Source organism: Ambystoma mexicanum, chromosome 13 (assembly GCF_040938575.1).
Source record: "Ambystoma mexicanum isolate Mex_15411 chromosome 13, UKY_AmexF1_1, whole genome shotgun sequence".
NCBI classification, from domain to species: Eukaryota; Metazoa; Chordata; class Amphibia; order Caudata; family Ambystomatidae; genus Ambystoma; species Ambystoma mexicanum.
This window is the reverse complement of record NC_090938.1, coordinates 42,892,446-42,910,230: the sequence shown is the minus strand read 5'-3', so window position 1 is coordinate 42,910,230 and position 17,785 is coordinate 42,892,446. Positions and strand designations below refer to the sequence as shown.

Here is a 17,785-nt window from a genome sequence, read left to right as displayed (position 1 = left end):
CGGTAAAACGGGCCCTAAAACCTCTCTGTTTAAGCACCACGGAAGTGCTCAGCTTGGACGGAAGGTGGGTTACTGCGTTGCTGGATGCAGTTCACACATGTCAACACCAGCATAGATATTGTGCCGGCAGATGTTCTATACCGCAAGCTTTTCTTGCACGTGACTTGACTGCTACTTACATTAAACCCAGAATGCCTAAGCATAACGCTGCTAATTAGGCTTTAAACCTCCCCACGGCTAAACGAACTGTTTTCTGGACCTGGGTTCTCGCAAGTGGAGAGAAGGGAGGGCAGAGTTCATTCAACAGTGCAGAGGCACCTGCCACTCACTGCAAAGCCTACAAGAACACATGCGGGGCGATCGATCGTGCATTACACCAGCTGTTCTTCCAAGGGCTCACCAGACACTATAAAGGCCAGAAACTCTCCCTATAGAGGAAGTCCTTCTCTGGCAAAATGTGGGAAGTCACAGTCCCCAAGCTGCTGGCAGTGGGCAAACGAATTCCACGCAAGAATCCTCCTAAGAAAAATATTCTGACACCACAGCAAGATGGGATGCTTGAAGGGACGTGCACCCACCCTGCCGCCTCCCTTATGCCACCATCTGCCAGGCATGGTGAACCAAACTTAAATCATCTTTGTTGGAAAGGCCTGAAGGGGTCTTTTGCACTTGCCAATGGTGAACACTGAGGCAAAAGTGGAAGGGGTTAACTCAATAAACAAGGTCGTCTTGCTGCTCACCCTACTTCTCTACCAGAAGTGTCTTCATTGGATTCCTTAACGCTACTTTGCTCCGGCTACAAGCGAAATCGCGATTCAAAACAGATTGTCTATACATTTTTTAAACTTTAATAATTAAACACACATAATAAATCCCTCGCTGGCTTTCTTTCCATTTGTTTTTACAAGGGGCGGTCATGAAATAATTGTTATGCTGCATTTTTACAAACATGGCATTGTCTGTGCTCATAGGAAAACAGTAGAGAATGAAAGCAATAGGCGAGCAAATAAAAAGAGACAAGATGGAGCTGTTCCTTTAAGGCAGACAGGGTGCTCCGGTATCCCATCATGCAATGCACTGGCAGCTGTAGAAGGACAGGAAGGCATCGCCACCAGTGGGGCACTTGTCGTGGATTCTCTCTGGAGGAGGGTATTTGGGATGTGTGTGCAGGTAGATGAAGATAACTTGAGTCTCTCAAGATTCCTTAGCAGCCCACCTACCTGGGAGCTCACATTCGTTTTCATGCCCCCTCTCCCTGCCGATCCCGCATCCCTTCCGCCGTGTTACAGCTGCGGTGCCTAGTTAGGCAAAGCCGAATCATTGTTTCTGTGAAGAGGGAACTGCAGCAGCCTGCAATCGTGGCATCCTGGGGATCCTAGCCTCCTCATTAGGGCTCCCAAGCTTTCCCTCCTTCTGCCCACCCTGGCCCAATCAGCTCTTTATGAGTATCTACCTTCTTTCCTCCTCCCACCTCGAATGTGAGCCTAGGTACTGTTGGGAAGGGAGCAAGCCCATCCCACCCCTCTAGGCGCTTTAAAGTGAGATGAGCCCCATTGAAAGAACTATAAAAAAGACCGGGGGAGAGCGTCCTAAAAGTCCCCACACGGTCATAATATTGTATGCAATTTAGACATTTATACATAGTGTGCGTAACCAAGTTAACGCCATTTTTTGTAGATATGTAGCCATAGTTAAATCACAGGACCTGCATGGCCATGCAGTATTTAGTGTATAGCCTAATGGGGAAATCTGGATAGGCCCAAACGCTGATGAGAGAGGACAGCGCTGCCGACTTCCACAGAAACCCTACTTTGTTTTAAGGTTGTTGCAAATATGTTTATTCTAAAAGGAATGTGTCCTGCAAGGCCACAAGACAATACCGGGCGCCATGTGTTATACAAACAGGCCAAGGCCTCCGACCCCGACCAAGCTAAGAGGTATAGCCCAGACAACTGCCCTAGTCCCGAGACCTCTGAATTCCAAGAAACTAGTTGACCCCAGACCACTGGCCATAAACCAATCAACTATAAAGATCTGAGACTATGGTCGTCCCATTATTTTTATAATGACATGGTTTGAAGTGCGAGGTACAGGGAGGGATACATTATAGTTCAGAAGCGAGGGTGGAAGCCTTGGGAGCTGATGACGTCATCCGGAATGAGTGAAGGATGTGTGGGTCAGTACGACCTCGAGACTTTCCATGTGCCTGTCTTTGAGCATTCCAGGTGCACTGTATAATGATAGAGTAGCATTGTTCACAAATGTAACTAATTGCTTCTCCAGCCTTGGTTCCTTTGAGACGATGAGCCCAGCAGAACCCAGGTGATGGAAGACTTATGGACTGGGCTGGGACCAATGACCTGGCATCCCCTATGGAGCAGGCTGACCATGTATAGGGTTGCACCAACCAGCCACGTGGGTTTTCACTGAATATAATGACGTCACCTATGACGCTGTGTCTTGTGAGAAACCTGAAGGTGTCTCCTTATCTAGTCCCCAGGGATCTGTCATGCAGGTGGCCAGGCCACGGCCATCGCTATTGGATCCAGTTCCTGGGGGTGGACCAGTGAGGGAGGATCACCAGGATGGGGGGTCCTCGGGGAGTGGGACACTGACGGGTGAGACGCGGTGTCCACCTTCTTTCAACACCTTTCCCCCATCCTACCACGTAGAACATTCAAAACCCCTGCCCCCTCCCTTTTCCGACATGAACACTTTCGCACGACACACCAGAGAACGGACTAACACCAGAGCCGTTTACCTGACATGTCCCAATACAAGGGTCAGGCAAAGTCAGGCAATTGATCAGAATCACACACACCTGACAGCCCTTTCCCTTCCCCACAGGGATAAAAGGTGGAGCAAGAGAGAACAGAACAAGCAAGGCAGACCGCATAATGAGACAGCTATCCAGGTCCGTTAGTTCAAGAGGAGGAGAAAAGCAGCGAATATCGAGAGGCTAACCAGGAGAGACACGACCTTGCCCTTTCCGACGCAGACCCACGAAACCTCTGCAGAGGAAATCGTAAGAGCAAGAACAATAGCCCAAGTGTGTTGCAACAGATGTCAATGGTGCACAGAGCTTAACCAGCCTTGACTCCAGCAAAGAAGAAAGCCAAGTGGTTCATCACAGCCAGCGACTCGAGGGGAGAGCCGACAAGAACCAGGCTGTGGTGACTGAAAATCACAAAGTGGCAAAATGAACCAAGTTCAAATGAACTGTAAAAGCGTTGAGGGGAGACCAGCAGCGCAGGAAACCGGTACCACATGGGTGCTAACTCGAGATACTCTGGTTGATCCATGTTTGAATGAAACTAAGAAACCAGAAGGCCATAGGAGAGCCACCAAGTTAGATCAAATTAGTCATACAGGAGGTTGAGCAAACTCCCCGTACAGTCGAAAGCCTTTGATCTACGATCTTGAGAAAGCGAGGGAAGTGAATCCTGCAAACAAATATTAATGTGAAGTTGGCAAGAGTGAAGTCGGCCGAGGGAAAGCCTTAGTGAACCCAGTGAAGGGAGGCTGAAAGTAAAGAAGGGTCAGCGCCCAGAAGAGGGGGACCCAGGGGTGATAAATTCTCACCCAAAGTTAAACCAAGAAACAAACTTTCATTTTTGTTGAAGGAACTTTTATTTATTATTTACGACAGGCCCTCGAAGGCAAGGGACTTTTAAGAGAAATGAGACATGGACAACCAGGCTCCTGATAAGCTGGAATGGAACTGTCGACTTGTGCTGGGAGAAGCTTGAGTGTGAACTGTGCTCCAAGATCCCATTGTACCCCATGCACAAAACGTGGAGAAGGGAGATCCAGGCTTCCGCATCCTGACATTTACTTTTAGAACACTTCTTTCCTTCCTTGAAAATCATCCCACACCCTTTTTGTCTTATTTGTAAGGTTTGGCAATAGGTTTCTTAGTAAAGGCCCTTTTTATTTTGACACAACGCCACTAGGACTGCCTTTTTTTTCATTTGATGGTCGACGCTTGCTCCCATCTTAGATTTAGGTTTAGATTAGGTGTTTTTCCAGCTCTTTGCTGATACACCTATCTTTGCAGAAATAAATACGTGTTTTACTTGTAAGAGCATATTGGGCTTTTTTTCCCTAGCTGGTTGTATTTTTTCTGGTGTGAGCGTTTACGGGCGTGCCTTCAGTACCTGGCTTTTCCTAGATCCTCCTCTGTACATCTGCCATGGGTCCTGTACCGACGTTGGTCAATGAATTGTTCTAATCTCTTCTTCACAGGTGATTTGATTACATTCTCCCTCCATCTGTTTCTGACCAGCTGACCTGTACTTCCAAACTCCACGCAACCATGTCTTGCACAAATCCTCCATTCTTTACATGTCTACACAAAGTGCTTAAACATAGTAAAGAGTGCTGGTATCATCTAAAAACTATTAATATTCTGAAATGATCCCCAATGTGTCCCCTGGCCTTCTTTCAGTACTTGTTCTTTATTTATCCTCTAGCATCACTCACCTATGTAGTAAAAAGAAAGTGGATTTCACGTCTGGCTAAACACTCTTTTCTCAGATTAACAAATGTATGAAAATAAGCTGCATTGGATCTTCTCAATAGCTCAGCACATGAAGGGGAAGAAGCCACACTAAGTCCAGCGTGTGATCAAGTATGCATGGCCTACGGTCTATCTATGGACGGCCAAGCCGAAGCAGAGCCAAGGAGGATATCCTTTCAACCCCCATTCAAGTTTTCACCAAGGGGGCACTTGAATACAGAAAGAAACTTGATAATGAATAGTAACATTGACGGTCAGTGGCACAGTTAGCAGATTCCTCTTTGTGCCCAGTTGCATCGCTGAGCGGGCTAAAACACAGGATATTCCATCTTCTGTGTTTTGGCCCGTTATACGCACCTCTAGGCGCTGGAGAGGGGAACACTGGGCACTGAAGTGAAGAACCTGATGAGCAGTGTGGTGAACTGATCTTCCTAGTATCACTAAATATGGGGGGGCGTGTATTAAAACCGAGTTCATCCCAAAACAGAGCCACTACCTTAGGCATTAGACTACAGTCCGAGGTGAAGGGATGTGTGTTTTGCATAAACCAAGCCTCCTGTGTATATAGTGTCCTCTAACGGTGTTGCAACTTTCCTTTCCTAAATCCCAAACAACTACTTCCCAAAACATACATTTCCTTTAGTTTTCCTTCCCAACCTTCCCTTTTGTTGAAGCAAGGAACAATAACAGAGGTGGTGGTGAGCTATGGACATACAGAGAAAGTAGGGCTGTGAGTTTGTATGCAACAAAACACCCGGATTGTACCCTTTAAATCAGAAGCTTCTATTATACTTATCGGGTCCCCCAACAAGGAAGGCAGGTGACAAATGACTTACCACTAGTAACAGTCTTTCTGATAGATGAGTCCTTCCTCCCCCAGATTCCTCAACTTAGAAATATCCACAGAAGTGCAAGTCTGGCTTTGGAAACTTTGCAGCCACCAATGGGATGAATGCGGCTATCGCCTTCGCTCAACATCATTGGCCCAAATGACTCTGCATGGGACATCATCGGTGGTGTGTATATAAAGAGCAGGCAAGGCCGTACAACCTCAGATCTGCCTATTTTTCTCCACACCCGGAGGCGCATGAACCGCAGAACTGCAATGAGTTAGAAGTGTTCCGTCTGAAGGGCTGGTGGGAGTACGATGAGCAATCTGTGGAAGAACTAATCGTGTCAGTCAGAAGAAACATTACCACATGTAATTTGTTCTTTTGATGGATCTCTTACTCTCATAGATGAACAAGTTAATTACCCGTGGTAACGTTCTTTCGATTGGAAGTTCCTCTCGCGTATTCCTCATCTTTTGATATATCAATATCCAGCTTTAGCTGCTTTGGAAATGTTTTCCAGCAGGTGGGTCTGCGCGACAATGCCTGTCAACTCGATGCCCCTCCAGGGCCTCCACCTCGATGTCAACATTATCACTGGTATGTAGCGCGTGAAGCGACTGTTGGCTTCAGTTCCGTATTTGTGCGTATTTCCAATTTTCTTTTGGATGTACCTTATGCAAAACAGTTACTCACCCTGAAAGAACGTAAACTGCAATAAAAAGGAAATTCTACTGCAGGCTAGGCAGAGGGGGCGATGAGGAATACGTGGGAGGAACATCCAATCGAAAGAACGTTACCATGGGTAAGTAACTTGTTCTTTGAATAGATTGTTTCCTCCCACGTATTCCTCATCTTTTGATAGACTCCCAAAGCAGTGTTTGCATTTCTGGAGGAGGGAGTCAGAATTTAGGAGTTGCTTATTGGCTTGCATGTACCGAATGTAACACTGCCTTCCCAAATCCACCTTCCCGGCCCAGGTAGAATCCAGACTATAATGCTTGATGAATGTGTGGGTGGAGGACCAATGCGCCGCTGCACAAATATCCTCAATTGGACTCTCTTCTAAGGCAGAGGAAGTAGCCATGCCCCTGGTCGAATGAGCTCTGAGGCCCCGAAGAGGATCTTTCCCAGCTAATCTGTAGCATTCAGAAATTCCTAAAATGATCCACCCAGATAAGGTTTGCTTTGTGACCACCATACCCAACTTATGGCCTGTGTAACCAAGGAAATGTTGATCATCCTGTCTTAACTTAGACATCCTGGATATGTAGAAGCTAAGGGCATGCCTTGGGTCAAGCCTGTGTAATCTCTCCTCTTCCTTTCCAGGATTAGGTGGAGGATAACAAGATGGTAGTACAATATTTTGAGTTAAATGAAAATCAGACACAATATTGGGTAAAAATGTGGGTTTAACCTTAAGGTCCTTAAGGAAATTGCATAAGTAGGCTTAAATTTCACTCTATCTACGGGCTGATGTAAGAGCCACCAAAAGGATGGTCTTCACTGTTAGCAATCTTAAAGGACAGCAATGAATTGGCTGGAAAGGAGCACACATGAGACATGTCAAAACTAAGTTGAGATCCAAAACCGGGACTTGAAAGGGGATCGGAGGGAATACATTTGTCAATCCCTTCAGAAATGGTATCACTAGTGGTATTTTAAAGAAAGATACCTCTGCAGAGGAGCGCTTAAAATAGATAGCGCTGCTAGATACCCTTTAATTGTGCCAACCTGGAGCCCCAGATTAGCAGGTGTAAAAAGCAAGATAAAACCATAGGTGGGCTGCATGTAAAAAGGGTCTACATTCTTATCCCTGTACCAGCTGCAGAACCTGTTCCAACTGCAGTAGTATAAGGATTTTGTTGCTCACCTTCTGGCCGAAAGCAAAATCTCCATTACGTCGTCCGGGAGGTCCCAATCCTTATTTCTCAACCTTGAGGAAATCATGCGTGACGGTTGAGTGTCTTGACCTCTGGACGGAGAACCCAACCCTCCTCTTACAAGAGAAACAAGAGAAGGTCCTCTCTTTGTGGAAGACGTATTGGAGGGCACATGGGCATGTCCAGAAGGTCCGGGTACCACATCCTCCTGGCCCAATCTGGAGCAATTAGGATCATGGATTTCCCAAACGTTCTCAACCTCCTGATCACACAGGAAGGACAGGGACTGGAGGAAACGCGTACAGGAGTGGAAACTCCCAGTCCACTGCGAACGCGTCTCTTAGAGCTCCTATTGAGGGAAAATCCCTGGTGCAGTACAGTTCGCACTTCCGGGTGACACTGGTCGCCAACAGATATGATATGATAGTTTATCTGTATAGCGCCAGAGTCATTTTTTTCTGGAAAAAAAAAATCCCCATTCGAGTCCCATTGGACTCAATGGAAATGGGGAGGACGAATGCACTGGCACTGTGTGCAACAGTGCCGGTGCATCCGTCAAGGTCTGCGAGCGGGTGCCTTTTGACCGCCAGATCAGACCTGGCGGGCATAAAGGCCCCCCTCGCAGAACTGGTAGTTTGCCAGTCCGGAAACAACAATACCGACAAGCCAACCGGTACCGTTGTTTTTGGACCGGCAACCTTATAATGAGGCCCAATGTGTTTCAAAGCGCTTCAAGCCAAGGGAGGGAACAAGGGAAAATACAATGACATTCTTACAGGCCATGAACAGTAAAGATGGGAAATTAACTATCGTACTCGTCCTGACAACATTTCAGAAAGTGCAAGAGCTAATACATAGATAAGGAAGGGAGGGGGAGAGTGGAAAGGAAATGGAGACAGACAGGCGACTACTGTACTAGACCTGAAGACATTTCTGGTAGAGCCGGAGAAAAACAAAAGGTGGGGAGAGGGGTGCAGAAAGGGAGGGGAGGAACAAAACAAGCAACTACATATTAGGCCTGACAACATTTCAGATAGTGCTGTGGGCGTGGGGGGGAGGACAAGAAAGGTGAGTGGGGAGGAGACAGACGAGGTTGCTATCCTACTAGATCCAGGAACAATTTGGATAGAGTAAGTGCATAGAAGAAAGTAAGTGAAAGAGGGGAGGAGATAGGGAAAGTGAGAGGAGGAGAGAACAGAGAGTAAGCGGTCATAAAAGAGTGGAGAAACAAGATGGGAGAGCGAATACAATTGCAGAAGTCAGTAGTAACACATAGGGCCTCATTACACGGTAGGCGGTGAGCCATGGCGCTATTAGCGCCATGGCTCATGCCGGTAAAATACCGGCACCGCCTTGGCGGAAAGGGGATTTACCGCCCCATTCCAAGGTTGGAGGGGCGGTAAATCCCCCTTCCGCCATTGCCCTTCCCCATTCCCATTTCTGCCCCATAGGGCTCTATGGGAATGGGGAAGACACTAATTACGGCACCGCAATTTTGCGGTGCCGTAATTAGCTCCGAGATCCCTTAGCAGGTTGGTTTTTAACGCCTGCAAAAAGCAGGCGTTAAAGCACCAACCCGCTAAGGGACCTCGTAGTAAGGCGGTAGGGATTTACCGGTACCGGTATTTTACCGGTACCGGTAAATCCCTACCGCCATCCGTGTAATGAGGCCCATAATGTTGCAAGCCAGGATGCAAGATGAAGATGGGACCAGCATGATTCAGGGCAACCATGAGTGCAAGATGCAAAGGAAGTCCAGCATGAGAGCTGAGAAAGGTTGACGCACCGTGAATCAATGAAGTCCATAAAAGTCAAATCCAGCATTGGCCACAAGACGGTGATGGTGAAACCAGAAGGTATCAGGACAGACTCCTGCAGAAGTAGGCTGGAGAGGGGGCAGGGGGAGCAGGGTAGAAGAATCAATTAAAAACAGGCAACACCTGTTGTGGGAAGGGGGTGGGGCACAAGGACGATACATGCAATCAGGGGTGTCAGGGGTCACTGGTGATGGAGATTGAGAGGGATAGGCACATGTCTTTGAAGATGGAAAGGTGGTTCACATAACAGTGTTGATTTCGTGTGTGGACCTTTGGCATGTGTAGCTAATCCATGTATGACACAAGGGAAGACATTTTGGCAGTGTATTTTTCTGGAATAATGATGGTCATAACTTAATTATGTATGAATTGGACCGATATGTACAAGTGGTCTGTTTTCTGTTTATATCTACAGTTTTTGCTCCTGAAGAAGGGATATTTTACCCTGAAATGCGTTGAGCATTGAATCTGTATCAGAACATTAAAGAAAAGTTTGGATTTCAAGATCCGGAATGAACAAGTTTTCCTTTTTCATTCTTTATTGAAAGTATATTTCTTGTAGATTTTAATTGTTTACAGCTGTCTAGGCGGCATTATGGTGTGCAGGGGACGGGAATGTCCATAGATTGGACACTTTAGAGTTCATATTTAGCAACAGCTTCCTGTCAGGGCTGCTATTCCTCCCCTGCACCCAGAATTACTCGATACATTGAATTTCTCTGTATACCTGTTTAGACTGCGGTGTGCACGGTTCAAAAGTGTTGTTTAGGAAAGTATTCTGCAGAGATCTGAAGCCAAAACACTAACGACCTCACTGAAAGAGCACTGCAACAATAACTGCATTCCCACTGGCTTTCTGAGACAAAACACTCCAAATAAGTGTGAGTCAGAGGCCGGGACCTGTGTGTCAAAGCTAGTGCAGTTTAAAACCCGGTGTTACCATGAATAAGCAAGGGGTGGGGGGGGGCTACTGTGAAACCGGGGCACCCGAGGGGAAAAAACAATTATTCAAAAAATGAAAAACAAGGGGAAATAAACAGAGTGGAGGCACGCCTGTGCTTGGGCACATCTAGGCTGGATAAAAAGACCTGTGAGCAGAGGCAGAAGTCAGCACCTGAGGGGACGAGGGAGTAATGAGCATTCGCCCACATGGCTGCGTTAACCAATTTGAGGGACAATGTTTTGCTTGCAAAAATTACACTGGTCTTCGAGAGAGAGCAAGAGAGAGAACTCCACGCTGGAGAAAGGGAGACCAGGGCCCTCATTACAACACCGGCGGTAACCAATGGCACTATTAGCACCATGGTTGCTGCCGGTATTGTAACGAGTCCGCCATGGTGCAATGGGGAATTACCACCCCATTCCAAGGTTGGCGGGGCAGTAATTCCCCATGCACCATTGGCCCTTCCCCATTCCTATTTTAGCCCCATAGGGTACCACAATTACCTCCAAGGTCCCTTTGCGGGTCCCTACTTTAACGGCTGGTCCAGACCAGCTGTTAAGGTCGGGAGCCGCAAAGGGACCTCGTAATTAGGCGCTATGGGGTTAACGGTGCCGCAGCCTTTTACGGCGCCGTTAACCCCTTATCGCCAGGGTCGTAATGAGGCCCCGGTGTGAGAATACGAAGAGAAGTTGAAAAGCCTCAAGAAATCTACTTTGCCATTAGCATTGGCTGGTACTTTTAGGGCTGGTTAAGTACCATGCTTATGGTATTTGGCCTAGCTGGCGATCGCTCTTTGGGTGTTTGCTTTCCATCCATATTTTGTTTTGTGTGCATTGTGTGTAATGATCAGGAATGTCCACTTGGTGGCGACAGTGCACACATCATTTCAATGTCTTATTTTGTTAATGCAGAAATAACTGTTTCCAAAACCTGCAATTATGGCAAATGTCATAACCATTAATTATTTCCAGTAATTATTATGAATGGCAGCTAAGTGTAAGCCTACAAATAAATATTTGTAAAGATGTAATTGAAAATATCCATAGCCTGGTCTCTAGATAAGATTTTTAGCAGGAATATGTTATGCCATAGTTAAATGGTGCACAAAATACGGCGGCCCACGTGGCATGTCTTTCATAATGTCATGCTGCCCGTTTCAAGGGCTTGAAAGGCAGTGAAAACTGAGCAGGCTCCACTTATTTATGAAAGTTATTGCCTGTTTGCTTGAGAATATGCTGGCCCTCTATTGGCTCCGCACATGCATTGCGTGTCTGTGTGTGTGTTCCGAGACAGGAAGTGCGAGTGCTGAGCCAATAGACGACCAGCAATCTGGATGCCACGCCCGCATACATGGCCTGGTGTTGTGGCATCGCTGCTGTTGCCAGTAGATTGTACTGTCCCCCCGATGAGCCTCGCTGGCTGCAGTCATCTGACCTACTGGCATGCAGACTGTCACTGGAGCGAGCCTCTGCCTGCCTGAGCCACTTGGCCTACGTGGAGAGCCTCGCTGCCCGCAGTGCTTCTCAGAGCTCTGGGAGCCCGTGTCAGCTGTGAGAGAGTGAGGCACGCACGGTACGCCTGCTACATAGAGAGGACGGGAGTCAATGGTGCAAGCAGATCATTGGCATCCGTCCACGTTTCTCGCAGGGTGCTCACCACCCACCTTGCGTTTTTGAGGGTCGGAATAAACGTGTATTCCTCCCATCTGCTGCTTTAATTGTTTAGCAAGTTCTCAAACTTGAACACTTGACCACAATACCAAATCAATAAAAGTGTGCGTAAAGTTCCCCTACAGGCTTTGTGATTGCCTGGGACTATTCTTAAACATAGGCTTTGGTTTAAAAGCTGCTCTCAATCTTTTAAGGTGCACAGCTTTTAAACGGACAAATCTGTTTCAAAATAGTCCCAGCCATGCACAAAGCCAATAGGAGATATTGTACAAACGCATTTATTCCGATGACCTGTGGTCGTGTGGGGGAGAACTGGGCTTGGGAAACTGCGGATCTGTGTCGGAGACTCCACCTCTCCACCTTTAAGCAACATTGCAAGAAAGTGTCCTCATTTGATTTATTTTATTTTATTTATTTTTCATTTGATTTTATTAAGCATTTTCTTCAATTACAATTATCTAACATTTCTCAAGTATATTGACGATGATCTGACTAAACTGGAAAAATCACAACTTTGATTATTTTTTAAGTTCTAACTTCCCCTCCCCCCTCCCATTTTGATGGTTCAGTTACTGAAAAGAAAATGGGCCTTTGTTACAAGCACTTTCTTCAATTGGGAAAAAACAGTTTAAAGATGTTTGCATATTTAACTTTGATGTGTTTGCTTCTGGGACGTCCTTTCCAATTGCATATGTTATAAGACGTGGCAGGTAAGGTCAAGCGAATTAGTGGACTTGTAATATTTCTAAAAAAATTATGCTTGACGGTAAGAACCTGAAAAGTTGTTATGTAAGCGGTCATGAAAAGGCACATTACATGCTGATTACGTTTCTTCAATGCATCACCATTGTTTTCTATACAAAAAAAATGATGTCAACCAGTTTATGGGCCGAGTGCATTTCTCTTAGATCGAGTAGATAAACTAGGTTACTCAACCTGCAGGTCTAGTAGCATTTTAAAGATTTTTCAAGACCTAGTTGGTTTGCTTTGGTTTCTAGGGACTGGCCCGATGGAGAAATAAGTACCAAACATCGGCAGGTATTTTGAGTTACCCAATCAGAGCGAAGAAAATCAAGCATTATTGAACACTTAGGGCCGGATTCATGGAAATTTGACCGGTTCAACGTGAGTTTGCACTGCTGAAAAGTGACTTTACACTGCTGACACCAACCCTGATTCATGGAACCGTGCAAAGTGTATTTTTCCAGTTCAAAGTGCGGTCAAAGTGAGCGCATTGTCATTTTTGCAGTACATGAATCAGGGTTTGTGTTGCCAGTGCGAAGTCACTTTTCAGCAGTGCAAATTCACTTTGAACCGGGAACATTTTCCATGAACCGGGCCCTTAATATAAAAGGCAAGTTAACTGACCCCGCCACACACTGATCCAGGAAGAGAAGGAAAGAGCTTTCCTCGGCATGATCATACCAACTAATCAGGAGGGAAGAGTAGGCCGTGCTTCAGGGTATTATTGATCGCCATTAGTTGAATTTTCCATTAAAGCACTCCGGCTGAGGCCAACATAGGGGGCAGGCGGAGAATACCTGAGTGGATCAGCGTGCCGAGAAGAATTTCACAGGGTAACTTTGCTGTGTTCCCCCTTTCAGGAGGCTCTCACTGAAGAGAGTCCAGCACGTAAGAGGTGGAGACAGGGTCTGCTTTCATCAACAGAAGAGGAGTGCCCTGTGCGCTCATTCTAACGCTCAGCAGTATGGCTGCCATCCTGCGGTCTCCACACCAGAGGCAACCCATCCTGGGGATTCCTCTATTACTCAACTCTGCATCCAGCTGTCCATCATCTTGAGCGAATTAACTGTTTATTCGCTTCTCTGAGGTCTGTTGGTCGTTACAGATACATGCTGCCTCTTCATTGTCGTCCCAGTGCCCCCAAGCATAGGCAATCTTACCGTCACATGGACCATGTTGCAATATCTTGACAGGCAGGTAACACCAAGTTAATATCACAGGTTTGGGATTTTCCAAAGCTGTGAATCCAAGAAGCAGCACATTATCCATGTGATCGAAGGCATTCCCAAGCAGTGCCGCTGCCGTTCCGTCCAGCGACAGCCGGAGAGGATTAGGCACTTTATCCCAGTGGCCACTCCTCCCTCCAGCATCCGATCCGTTTGCCTTCACACGGCTCTAATCCCCTTCTGTCCAATGCAGAGCAAAGAAGCTGGCAGGTCACCAAGAAGGACTTATTCAGGTGCTCTGTGACTCCTCTCACCTATCTCGCCAGGGGAGGAGGTTTTACTGTGCGCACGCTGCCTCTGACAGCACATCTATAGATTATACGGAAATACACAGAGCCTTTTAAGAACCCTAAAACCAGATTCCCAATAAACACAATGGCAAAGTGTATCTTAGCTGTTTAAGAACACAATGTGCACAATGGAAAAACGTAAAACACTATTACAACAATACAGTTCATAATGTTAGTTCCATTAGAAGACTGTACCAATTTTCCATTAACAAATAGTTATAGAATGTTAGTAACTCCTATTCTTATAACTGCTCCTTGTGTAAAACAAGTGGCATACTAACTTTTGGCATGCGCCAACAGCGACATGTTTGGTGTTTTCCCACATTGCAGCATTATGAACATCCTTACAGTGCCTTCTTGGGCTCACAGGAAGTACAACCATTGTTCGAAGAGGACTTTACTGGGTAACCAGGCGGGACGCCATGTTTTGCGCACAGTCGATTCTGTGGATGCCATTTCGGCACAATGCTTTCAGCATAGCGGGGCTAACCCCTAATGAAGGCCCCAAAACATTGGAATATATCACATCTTATCACACTTCGTTCCCTCAAATAACTTTGACATACACCACCTTTTGATTGGAAGAAGCGTGGTCACGTCATTGGAGTCATCGTAAGGGGCGGTCCTAAGCCCTGCTCAGGCCAGACGTATGCCTGGCCTACAAATACGTTTTTCTGGGTGGCCTTGCCATTCCTGTGTTTACTTAGTTCATTTTAAAACCGGTGAGTGCCCCTCGCTTCGGTTTCCATTCTTGCGAGAACGGCCCACTCTGGTATCGGACTGCCAGTTCAGTCGCTCCCATATCCTTTCAATGGGGTGAAACAGGCCACTGCATTCAGTTGCTGAGGAGTCAAAACTATCCCTAGTGGTGTCAGTGGCTGTAGCACCCCATCCTGGCTCATGCAACCAGCGGGTATAGCTTGCGGCCGGACCGCAGCGTACCTCCTTCTCTAGGATCACCCACGTAACTCTGCCATGCTTTGGGGGGCCCCCTGTGAACCCGGGCTTTATGAGATGCGCTCCCGCAGCCCAGGCCATTATATGCAGCCTGCGGGTATAGCTTGCTGCAGGACCGCAGCGTACCTCCGTCTCTAGGACCGGCCACGTAACTCCACACCCCTTCCACCGGAGAGGGGAGGCGAGCCGGACAGAGGAGGCCCGAGGGGTGGTCCGCTATGCCGACTGCCCCTCTAGCACCCCTGCGTTGGCTGGGGAATCCGCTCGGCCGCGCCAGAATGATGTGCTCCGCAAACCAGGTGGGTTATGCCAGGAAAAAACTTGACTGCTACTCTATATCCTTTCCCCAACCCCCCTCATCTGAGAACTAAAAATATAAAGCTTCTAAATAAAACCTACATATGTTTTGTGCATTTGTTTCACTGGGTCAATACTTAATATTAAAGCCCCAGTTTCAAAACATATACAATACAAATGTCATAAGGCGCTGAAGATACAGCATTCTCTGGGGCCTTCGGAACTGCAATCTTACACCTCACTTAAGCCTGGGGGCTTGGCCCCACGAGCAGACTGTCCTCCCATAGGTTTACCACGCCAATCGCACAGGCATGAAAACAAAACTGGAGGGACAATAGCCTTTGTCCAAAATGTGGTCTCGCTTTGGCAAGCCTAGCATTCGCCTACCGTCTTTTCCCACATTCTAGCCATTTCATCTTTCAGCGGTCGCAGAAGAATGAGCGGGTGTCATCTGAAACAGTACAGAGCTTCAGGAGCATGGGAAAGCAGGCGTGGTGTGGTGTAGGTAACGACGAAGCAGAAGGTAGCCTAGAGGGTAGAGTGAATGATGACGTACAGTCCATAAAAGACATGTAGCCAGGGAGAATAGCAGCGACTCACACAGCTATACTCAGCCTTTGGAGCCGAATTTAAATGGATTCGTTTTCTTGCGCTCATCAATTAGAATTAGCATTAAGGAAAACACTTTGTACTGTGCATATGCGGATAAACACTAGACTTCCTACACTTTTCTCAACCACAATCCGTTGGTAGATTGTGCTCAATTCGAAAACAAGTTTGAAAAATTCAAGTTCTAACAATATTTATTTATTCATAAAGCGTACAAAACCCAGAGGTATCTAGGCGCTTATACTTAAGAGATTGGTTGCAGGAGGTGAACACATCATAGAGGAACGTACAGAGGTAATGCATCACACGCAAAGTGCAAAGAAGCACAGGGTGAGCAATTCATGGAGCCTGACCCCATGTTGCAGGGCGGCAGCAGCGCACAAATGCAACAGTCAGATAGGAGGGCAAAATACATGGAGCCTGACCCCATGTCGCAGGGCGGCAGCAGCACACAAATGCAATAGACGGATAGGAGGGCAAATACATGGAGCCTGACCCCATGTCGCAGGGCGGCAGCAGCACACAAATGCAATAGTCGGATAGGAGGGCAAATGCATGGAGCCTGACCCCATGTCGCAGGGCAGCAGCAGCGCACAAATGCAATAGACAGATAGGAGGGCAAATACATGGAGCCTGACCCCATGTCGCAGGGCGGCAGCAGCACACAAATGCAATAGTCGGATAGGAGGGCAAATGCATGGAGCCTGACCCCATGTCGCAGGGCGGCAGCAGCACACAAATGCAATAGTCAGATAGGAGGGCAAATGCATGGAGCCTGACCCCATGTCGCAGGGCGGCAGCAGCACACAAATGCAATAGTCAGATAGGAGGGCAAGTGCATGGAGCCTGACCCCATGTTGCAGCGGGAGCAGCGCACAAATGCAATAGTCAGATAGGGGGGCAAAAACATGGAGCCTGACCACATGTTGCAGGGCGGCAGCAGCACACAAATGCAATAGGCAGATGGGAGGGCAAATACATGGAGCCTGTACCCGTGTTGCAGTGGCAGCAGCACACAAATGCAATAGTCAGATAGGGGGGCAAAAACATGGAGCCTGACCCCATGTTGCAGGACGGCAGCTGCGTACAAATGCAAAAGTCAGATAGGAGGGCAAATGCATGGAGCCTAACCCCATGTTGGAGGGCGGCAGCAGCGCACAAATGCAATAGTCGGATAGGAGGGCAAATGCATGGAGCCTGACCCCATGTCGCAGGGCAGCAGCAGCGCACAAATGCAATAGTCAGATAGGAGGGCAAATGCATGGACCCTGACCCCATGTCGCAGGGCGGCAGCAGCACACAAATGCAACAGTCAGATAGGAGGGCAAATACATGGAGCCTGACCCCATGTTGCAGCAGCACACAAATGCAATAGTCATATAGGAGGGCAAATACATGGAGCCTGACCCCATGTCACAGGGCGGCAGCAGCGCACAAATGCAATAGTCATATAGGAGGGCAAATACATGGAGCCTGACCCCATGTCACAGGGCGGCATCAGCGCACAAATGCAATAGTCAGATAGGAGGGCAAAAGCATGGAGCCTGACCACATGTTGCAGGGCGGCAGCAGCACACAAATGCAACCGTCAGATAGGAGGGCAAATGCATGGAGCCTGACCCCATGTTGCAGGGCGGCAGCAGCACACAAATGCAATAGTCGGATACAAGGGCAAATGCATGGAGCCTGACCCCATGTCGCAGGGCGGCAGCAGCACACAAATGCAATAGACAGATAGGAGGGCAAATACATGGAGCCTGACCCCATGTCGCAGGGCGGCAGCAGCACACAAATGCAATAGTCGGATAGGAGGGCAAGTGCATGGAGCCTGACCCCATGTTGCAGCGGCAGCAGCGCACAAATGCAATAGTCAGATAGGAGGGCAAAAACAGGGAGCCTGACCCCATGTTGCAGGGCGCCAGCAGCACACAAATGCAATAGGCAGATGGGAGGGCAAATACATGGAGCCTGTACCCGTGTTGCAGCGGCAGCAGCACACA

General features: G+C 47.6%; 1 protein-coding gene across 2 annotated transcripts in view; it reads right to left on the bottom strand.

The window, feature by feature from the left end:
• Positions 1 to 17,785, bottom strand: part of TMCC2 (transmembrane and coiled-coil domain family 2) — a 744,435-nt gene that overhangs the window by 482,335 nt on the left and 244,315 nt on the right. The window contains exon 1 of one of the 2 annotated variants that reach the window (XM_069633142.1): positions 13,567 to 13,723. The exons of the other annotated variant lie outside the window; for it this stretch is intronic. Coding sequence (XP_069489243.1) covers positions 13,567 to 13,581 — 15 coding nt within the window. The 5' untranslated portion in view covers positions 13,582 to 13,723. Of the gene's footprint in view, positions 1 to 13,566; positions 13,724 to 17,785 lie in introns of those variants that run through there. 2 annotated transcript variants of the gene reach the window in all.